The sequence below is a fragment of the Grammomys surdaster genome, unplaced genomic scaffold, assembly GCF_004785775.1.
Source record: "Grammomys surdaster isolate TR1022 unplaced genomic scaffold, NIH_TR_1.0 139, whole genome shotgun sequence".
Taxonomy (NCBI): domain Eukaryota; kingdom Metazoa; phylum Chordata; class Mammalia; order Rodentia; family Muridae; genus Grammomys; species Grammomys surdaster.
Genome location: NW_021604597.1, coordinates 1,961,160 through 1,971,012, shown reverse-complemented (window position 1 = coordinate 1,971,012; position 9,853 = coordinate 1,961,160). Strand labels below are relative to the sequence as shown.

At 38.0% G+C, this 9,853-nt stretch overlaps 1 protein-coding gene across 1 annotated transcript in view; it reads right to left on the bottom strand.

The window, feature by feature from the left end:
* Window positions 1–1,711: 1,711 nt before the first annotated feature.
* Naa15 (N(alpha)-acetyltransferase 15, NatA auxiliary subunit) overlaps window positions 1,712–9,853 on the bottom strand; it is a 63,999-nt gene continuing 55,857 nt past the window's right edge. The window contains exons 18-20 of the mRNA XM_028763593.1: window positions 6,971–7,114; window positions 5,452–5,549; window positions 1,712–4,572 (exon numbers count right to left, since the gene is read on the bottom strand). Of these exons, the coding sequence (XP_028619426.1) occupies window positions 4,372–4,572; window positions 5,452–5,549; window positions 6,971–7,114 (443 nt within the window). The 3' untranslated portion in view covers window positions 1,712–4,371. The remainder of the gene's footprint in view (window positions 4,573–5,451; window positions 5,550–6,970; window positions 7,115–9,853) is intronic.

Below are 9,853 nucleotides of genomic sequence, written 5' to 3'. Positions count from 1 at the left end.
AAAGATACAACGCAGCAATATGATTACTTCAGGGCAGGTAAGTAGAGCTCCTAAGAAAAGCCAATTTGAAAGAACAATGTAGCCATATGTGTCCTGAAAAGCCTGCAATTACAAAGTAAACAAGTCATAAATTCATTCAGGACCAAACAATGGAAAACCAGAGGCAGCAGAGTCTCTGTCAGTGATGTACAGGTAAACAGAAGACAAGCAAGCATCATTAGTTGAAATCAACTCATGAGATCCAGAACACACTTAAAATCATCTCACTCCTAAATGAGAAAAAAAGTTTGTCCTCAGGGCTGCCAGACTATCTTTACAATGAGATTTCCAACATGTAGAAATATGTCACCTGCATGAAACACAGGTTCTTAAACTACAGACCAAGGCCTCACTTATGGGAGGGTGAAGTGTCTCACCAGGTGAAGGTGCCATTCAGCCTGAGTTTGACTCCTGAAACACATGGAAAAGGTAGGTAAAGGTGGGAGGTGGAAGGTGCGATCTAAGTTGTCCTCTGACTTACACATACGCACTCCCCCCACACATAGCACACACACAAAAAAATTTTAAGTCTTCATAGATAGGCATTGTACATGTGTTTAATCCCAGCACTGGAGGGATAGGGAGGCTGACCTCTGGTGTTGGAGGCCAGCAGGGGCTACACAGACCCCAGAAGTTTGTTGCACTGCTAGTGACATCCTTTAAGTTTGCTATAAGCAGCTTTTAAACGAAGACTGTCATCTGGTTTTGGTACATAAAACACAGAGGCTATAACATCAGTAAATTCTAATTTATACTGTACCTCTACCTATTATCCCAAAATGATGTTGCCTAAGAACCCACTGCACAAGCAAGTGGCAGACTTTTTGACTCCTATAGGTTTCATTCCTGCTTTCTTTGCCTTTCCAGGGCAGCCCTCAATTCCATCTCCCAAGTGCTGGGATTATAAGCATGTACTCTCACACACAGCACCTTATTTTTTTTAAAAAAAATATTATGAGTATTTCTGCAGAGAAGTGGGCTCATTTTACTACATTTACCAGAGAATTTATATAAAAGACACCCTTTGTTAAGTACATTCTTCAGAACCTCCTACACACAAAGACTTTCCACAACCATCTCAGAAAGCTGCAGAAGGGAAAAGTGAAACTTGATGAATAACCTTTTCCAAAAACTTTTTATTGCTACAAGTTTTTAAATTTTCAACCAGCAGAAACAGAAACCATTTCTGCTTCCTATGGCGCAACACAGCCATTTCATGGGTTTGTGTCTTAGTCTTAACAATGGGTTCAGCAAAGCTTAGACAATAGCAAAATGGTGTTAAGAATTCTTAAATGGAAAAACCAGGAGCATGATGCAGAAAAGGAAGACTCCTTCCATCAGAAAGGTTGACCTGAATCCTCCTAATATCACTGTTTTCAGAATTCAAGGACAGTAATTATCCAAAATAAAAAATGCCTAGCATTTTCAGTACTCTACTTTTTAGCTTTCCCCAAACAGATGCTATGCCCGGCAACATAAAGTCTTACCAATTGATTAGAAAGGATTTGAGTTTGCCACAACGCACCTGATCCTGGACATGGTTTTCTGAGCTCTTCGTACATTCACAGCCTTCATTTCACAGCTCTGAGAGTAGTAGAGCATGCAGTACAATCATGGTTAAAAAACAGGGCCTCCTAAGACCCAGAAAGCTTTCCAGCAACATCGGCACTACTTTTAGTCATGCTATTAGAGATCATTTTATTGTTGTGCATAATAAATACAGAAAAAATGGTGAAAATGTATGACTCACCTATCTAATTAAAGCTAAGTAAACTAAGCTAGTCAGATTTTAGCTTTTCAATGAGAAATGACAGTAAGTGAATATGAAGAAAAACAGAAGGATTTTTACTTTCCTATATTATACAAGCCAAGGGACCCCTTCTTATTAAAAGGGTTGATAACACCAGTTCTTAGCAATAAACATAAGGCACTTGTTTAGATTACAACATCACACTGCATTTTCCCAACTTGTTTATCTAACCCTGTATTCCCCCACAGTATCACTGGAAATTAACTGAATATGAACGGGGTAAATGTGAATGACCCAGTTGATATATATACTCAAAGTAAAGTACAATGTTTTAGGTGAACCCAGTCAAGGTCCTGTGACACCAGACAATGTATCCACTATCAAATAAACCTGAAAGAAAATAAAGATTTATTCAATAGTTCCAGTAAAATCGGGTTGGAATAATACAATATACACGACAGGAATTTGGCTCCTCTCAGGTGGCATCTGTCAGAGTTCTGAGTACTTCTGCGTATTCATCCTAAGACAATCTACATCATTTAAACATTGTCAAGACAAACAGACAGATTTCATTGTGATATACAGTAGAGTTTAAACAAATCCACACACACGCACACCTACTATATGGCTGGTGCCTCCTCCAACAATGAATTAGTGGTGGACATACCACTAGTGTTTTTTCCAAACAACAGGAACCTCAGTTGCTACTCATAGGAGAAAAATTCTTAAAGTTTGCTGACTTTTTTTTTGTTTTTTTTTGCCATCTGTTAAGATGTTCCTGAGACAAAGCCTGTTAAAGCAAAGCACTGGAGTTCAGACTGGAAGTATCTTTGCATCACTAACCTCCTAAACTGGGATGTGGAATGCAGACCATGTACTGTGAAATAAAAGGATCTGATCTTCTGAAAATTCCCTTTAGTATATGTACTATCTATAACTAAAATACTACAAAAGTTCAATTTTATATACACTTAATTGGTTATACTTAAACTTAATTGCTCAGACCTTGCAAACATAAAGAAATATTGAGCCTGAGGCTAGTTCTCAGTGTACAGGTTTGACATGTTTAAGGCTCATTTTCCCAATCAAAATGGTCAATGTTTAGTTTTCCTTTCAGATTATGAACTACATTCATAGGACCTGCCACCATCCTAGCCCTCAGTGAAATCTGAACAAAGGAGCAGCTTTCTACCTAGTTCTGGAACTTCCCTGACAGCACCATTTAGCCCGCTCTAAAAGGCTCCCCTCTAACCTAGCCCTACAGTGCCTTTCATTGCCTCTGGCTTGCAACCTCTGTTTCCACCTGTGTATTTCACAGAAGCCCAACTCGGATTAGTGGAAATATTCACACAACTGTTTTTCAAAACAATTTATTGCATCATATTTGGTACCTTATGTTTGACAACAAAAAAGAAATTACATTTGTAACTGCAGGAAAAAAGAAGCTGGTCTGTTATTGAAAAAAAAAAAAATCTTGGGCCCTTAAAAATTACAAAGTCTTGGGCTTGCCTGAAACAACTGAGCAAGAAATATATTCTTAGAAATGAAGGGCTTCAAGTATTACAAACCTGTGACACTGTGGAAAAGTTCCAGAGGTATCTAAACTGCAGCACTTTTCTGCATATCGTGAACAAGGCCTGCTGAGGTTTTTAGCTATTAGTCTCTTGATCAGTCATAGAGTGGTAGTCAGGAGTTCTGCTCTTTAACTTCAAGCCATGGTAGTTTTCTTTTTTCACTCTCAGGTGAAAAATTCATGCTTGCTAATTAGTTGATGCCACATCACAGTGCATTTGGTTCTTGCATTACAGTTTTAACAAGTTTGGCCAAAACAATGCTAAACGTTTGCATTGTTATTTTAGTTCTTCAAGTTTTAGTTAAATTGAGATTGTTCCAACTGGTTCCTTCGGTTAAAAACTGTGGTACAAGAACACCAAACTGATCATGTACAGTGAATTTTGGAAACACAACACACGTACTGAACACCTTCTAGGTTTCATTTAATCTGCTTGGTAGCTATGTGTCCCAGTCTCTACAACGTCAAGCGTCTGTTGTAGATGGCTCTGTACACAGTGATTCACATTGCATACTTCCTATGGTCAAAAATCAACCCCGTAACAAAATCAGTCAGATGCTAAAGCCCCAGCAACTCTTTGTGCTCAGTGAAAGAATCCAGTGCTAAAACAGCATTTATGCTGTCTGAGATATAGTAAAATCTCACAAGACAAATTTAAAGTAATATTTCTGCCACACACCTGCTATGTTAGCTGTTATAGCCTCCAGATTTTATATAAATTAGTTAAAAACATGGGAAGGGAAGGTAGGAATAGGATACGATTTTTTTTTCTTTTAAACCCCTCAATTTTAGCAGCTTTTAATTTTTTAAGAAACTGAACCTATATCCTGTAATGTTAGATAGTTTATATATAGTTTTCAGCAGGATAAAAAAAACATAAGACTATTTGAAGGCAAGAACATTTACTCCTCTCATTCTGTGTAAGTAAGAGCAATGCAGCAGGTGCGTGACAAAAATATTATACACTAGATATGGTCCAAAGTCATTCCATTTGCTTGTTTAATGATGTTCAAATTTCATTGGCCAGTTCTTCAGTTTCTGCAGAACTATCTCCATTAACTGTGATCTTCATATCCTCTTCATATCCAGGAGGCATGAAAGCCAAAGCATAAGGGAAAAGCTTATGACAATTTGCTCTATATGCTTCAGCAGCTTCTTTACAGTCTCCTAGGCTACCATCACACAAGGCTTCTAACACCTCCATGCATGTCTAAAGAAAGAAAGGCTCATGTTAGAACTCTCGGCAGAAAACAGGTCTCACCACGAGACAGTTCAACATTAATTTTCCAAAATAAGAATAAAACAGGTTTGTAAGGAAAACAAAGCACTTTCTCCAGCTCATAAATTTCAATATGATAGTCTTCAAGGCACGATTCAACATTTCTTCATAAATGGAGGGTAAATATCAAAAAGAAAGAGACAAGTGTATGAATATTTGATGTATTTTAAAATGTATTCTTTTTAAAGAAGTACTTTGAGCAAGCACACCTTATGAAATGGCTTTACCTTAGCCTAGCTTGGCCCTGTGTATAAATGTTAAATTACATTGTCAATGCCAATTTAAGCTTTATAATAGGCCATTTTACTTCCTTTCCTTCTTTTGGGAAAACAATGTGCCAGTAAAACCAAATACCAGCCCTGAAATGGTAGTCCATGTTTAATCCCAGCATTTGTAAACCAGAGGCAGATCTTTATGAGTTCAAGGCCAGTCTGGCCTACATAGTAAGTTCTAGTTCAGTCAAGGCTACACAGTAAGGTCATCCCAAGAAAACCAACAAAATTAAACCCTGTTATTTAACTCTGAATTAAAATTGAAGAATCTTGAGGCTAGAAAGATGAAACTAGTAGAGTTCTACCTATCCCAGTATACTTGTGCACAAGAACAGACACACACAGACACACAGACACACACACACACACACACACACACACACACACACACAGCCCCTCAAAACATTTAAGAGGAAATTTCTCACAGATAATGATTTAGGAAGTGTTATGTATAAACAACAAAAATTATTTCATTGTTCCTAGTGAGTAGTTACTTTTTCGTATAAAGAGTTTAAAATAAATAAATAGGCCCTGTTACCTGAAGGTTTCTGTTGGTGAGGGATCCATCGAGTGTTGTTGCCAGCTCTATTGCTCGTTTCTGACTAGAAGAATCTAAATAATATACCATTTTGGCAGCTAAGTGGAAGGAAAGAGGAGGTATCTTAGTTTAGGAACCTTCAACAGAATTCTTGGCCTCTACTGGTTCAGATATAAAGTAGACGATAGCCGGGCGGTGGTGGCACATGCCTTTAATCCCAGTACTTGGGAGGCAGAGGCAGGCCGATTTCTGAGTTCGAGGCCAGCCTGGTCTACAGAGTGAGTTCCAGGACAGCCAGGACTATACAGAGAACCCGTCTCCAAAAAAAAAAAAAAAAAAAAAAAAGGAGAAGATATATGTGCAAAGTACTACTTGTTAGTCACTGCAGACACTACAACAACCTGAGATTGTCTAAAGGAGGAGAAAGGATTAAGGTACAAATGTTATATCCACCCAATGGAATAGAATGTGTTAGTAAACTATGTATAATAAAAAACATGAAGCAATACAAATATTCTAATACATTTCTTGGTATAATGAGATTATGAATCATTTTTCTACTAAAATAAATATAATTTGGTAGTGAAGGGGAAGTGGTTCCTTAATTTCCTACGGAAAAAAAGCCATGAGAAAAAAAGCCAACTTTAAAGGCATGAGACTAAAGCTTCTGATCACATTCCCACAGCAGCATACAAAGCTTCTAGGTTTTTTCCAGGTTCACTTTGTTGTGTCTGAGATACAGTTTGCTGTGTAGCTCTGGCCTAGAACTTGTAAACTTGACCAGGCTGCCCATAAACACACAGAGATCTGCTACTTCTGCCTCCAGACTGCTGAGATTACAGGCGTACCACTACCACCACCACCTGTCTTTAACCAGATATTTTTAAAGAATACTAATAAATCCCAGATTTCTGTTCAAGGTAAATGATTCTTCTTGCCTCGGGCTTTCTAAAATGTATGATAGTTTTCAGGTGTTTAGCTTACCAAGATAAATGCATAAGCATGAGAAATCAAAATCACACTAAGTGAACTTTATGATCACAAGAAAGGAGGCATGCGAACACAAGCAGGACCTGTACACTAAAATTCACTTCTGGGGTGGGTTGGGTACTGGAAATAAAACCCACTTAAATTCATTTATACTTCTTGGGTGGGGTGGCAGATGCCATTAGTGGCAGCAATTGGAGACAGAAGCGGGCAGACCTTTATGAATTAGAGGCTAGCATTGTCTACTCGTGAATTCCAGGTTATATAATGAGAACCTGTTCAAAACCAAAACAGATCAACCAGTTGTACTCATTTGTTTATAACATTAGTGCTAAGCTTTTACTGTAACAATTCTGTTCCACAAAAATTTAAAATATAAAGGAAGCATGTATACACGGGCTGTTTTCCTAGTATTAAAAGTACAGTGCACATTGCCATTTAGAGCAAAATGTATCTTACCTTGGCAGTGATTCATTAAAGCATTAAAGTTGTTCAAGTAGGCTACTAAAAAGGACCAAATAAAACTGATTACCTGATAATCTATGTGGCAATGAATCAGAATTCCTTTTCAGAAAGGTTTCATTAAAATTCTTTGGATTTGTTGCTCCAAAAAGACGATTCATTTCCTGTTTTAACACTGTTCTAACTGCTTCAGGTAAGTCTTTACTTTCACACACTGTTGAATAAATTAAGAAAACAAACTCTCTTAGCAGTTAGATACTCTGATAAAGCTTATAACAGTTTAATCTTCTTATAAGCCTTTGAAAGTCACCTTTACTAGTTAAAACAAAAATGAAACGTGGCCAACTTCCCTGATTTTTAACTTCAGGAACTATATGGATAGAGCTATTCGCTTACTCAACAGTGTAAGAAGTAACCTAGAGTCCCACAAGGTTTGGTATGATGTGTCCTCATTTTCATTAAATTCTAAAAAGTCTTTAATTTCTTTCTTCATTTCTTCTTTGACCAAGTCATCATTGAGTAGAGCATTGTTCAGTTTCCACGTGTATGTGGGCTTTCCATTGTTTTTGTCATTATTAAAAAGACCAGCCTTAGTCGTGGTGATCTGAGAGGAAAATTCATAGCTCTAAGTGCCTACAAAAAAAAAAAAAAAAAAATGGCCGGGCGGTGGTGGCGCACGCCTTTAATCCCAGCACTTGGGAGGCAGAGGCAGGTAGATTTCTGAGTTCGAGGCTAGCCTGGTCTACAGAGTTGAGTTCCAGGACAGCCAGAATTACAGAGAAACCCTGTCTCGAAAAACAAAAAAACAAAAAACAAAACAAAAAACAAAAAAACAAAACAAAAAAAAAACTGGAGAGAGCATACTTGACAGCACACCTGAAAGGTCTAGAACAAAAAGAGGCAAATACAGCCAAGAGGAGTAGATGGAAGAAAATAATCAAACTCAGGGCTGAAATCAACCAAGTAGAAACAAAAAGAACTATACAAAATTCAACAAAACCAGGAGCTGGTTCTTTGAGAAAATCAAGAAGATAGATAAACCCTTAGCCAGACTATCCAGAAGGCACAGAGACAGTATCCAAATTAATAAAATCAGAACTGAAAAGGGAGACATAACAACAGAAACTGAGGAAACTAAAAAAAAAAAAAATCAGATCCTACAACAAAGGCATACTCTACAAAACTGGAAAATCTGGATGAAATGGACAACTATCTAGGCAGATACTAGTTACCAAAGTTAAATCAGGATCAGATAAACCATCTAAACAGTCCCATAACCCCTAAAGAAATAGCAGCAGTCATTAAAAGTCTCCCCACCAAAAAAAAAAAAAGCCCAGGACCAGATGGTTTTAGTGCAGAATTCTATCAGACCTTCAAGGAAGACCTAATACCAATTCTCTTCAAACTATTCCATAAAATAGAAACAGAAGGAATACTATCCAATTTGTTCTATGAAGCTACAATCACGCTCACACCTAAACCTCACAAAGATCCAACAAAGAAAGAGAACTTCAGACCAATCTCCCTTATGAATATCGATGCAAAAATACTAAATAAAATTCTGGCAAACTGAATCCAAGAACACATCAAAACAATCATCCATCATGATCAAGTAGGCTTTTTCCCAGGAATGCAGGGATGGTTCAATATTCGGAAATCCATCAACATAATCCACTATATAAACAAACTCAAAGAAAAAAGAACCACATGATCATCTCACTAGATACTGAGAAAGCATTTGACAAAATTCAACATCCCTTCATGGAAAGATCAAGAATTCAAGGCCCATAACTAAACATAGTAAAAGCAATATACAGCAAGCCAGTAGCCAACATCAAACTAAGTGGAGAGAAACTTGAAGCATTTCCACTAAAATCAGGTACTAGACAGGGCTGCCCACTCTCTCCCTACCTATTCAATATAGTACTGGAAGTCCTAGCCAGAGCAATTAAAAAACAAAAAGAAGTCAAAGGGATATAAAAAGGAAAGAAGTCAAAATTTCACTGTTTGCAGATGATATGACAGTATACTTAAGTGACCCCCAAACTTCCACCAGAGAACTTCTCAACCTGATAAACAACTTCAGCAAAGTGGCTGGATATAAAATCAACTCAAACAAATCAGTAGCCTTCCTCTACTCAAAGGATGAACAGGCTGAGAAAGAAATTAGGGAAATGACATCCTTCACAATAGTCACAAATAATATAAAATACCTTGGTGTGAATCTAACCAAGCAAGTGAAAAATCTGTATGACAACAACTTCAAGCCCTGAAAGTTTACTTGTGGATGAGCCAGCCCCAACCAAGAGCATGAGAGCAGGACAGGTGGCTCTGCCCCTTGCTGGTGGTGGCATTGGCCAGCTGGGGAAGGACAGGAGAGCTCGCCCAATAGTGTGAGTGTAGGAGAACTGTTGGGCTGACCAGCTTAGCTACCTCTCAGGGCACAGATAAAGGGCTCTGAATTGGCCCACTCCTACATCTACTCCATTGATGAACTGCTGGACTGCATGAAGGGAATGGTCCTAGAGATCCTAGAGAGACTACAGGGTCTCTGACAGACGGCAACAACAGGATATTCAACAGGAATCCCAGTGAGATTCCAGTATTGATGGTGTAGCCAAAGCCAGAGGCCTCAAACCAGACACACTGCAAATGCAACAACTTACTGAGATAATCATGTGCAAGCAAAAACGTGTGGACCAATGTTTTATAGCTTCCACGAGATTTCTTTTTCTCTGTTGGGGGATGGTGGTACCAAGGGTAGAGGATGGGTATGAGAGGAGAGGGAGATGAGTGGGATTGGGATTTGTGGTGTAAAATTCACAAAGAACCAATAAAAAGTTAAAAAAAAAAAAAACCCCTCTGCTGATCAGTTTTAACACATCCCATAGCCTTAATATATGCAACATATGCCAACATTTTCTATGTACTTATATTTGATTTTTAAGTTATA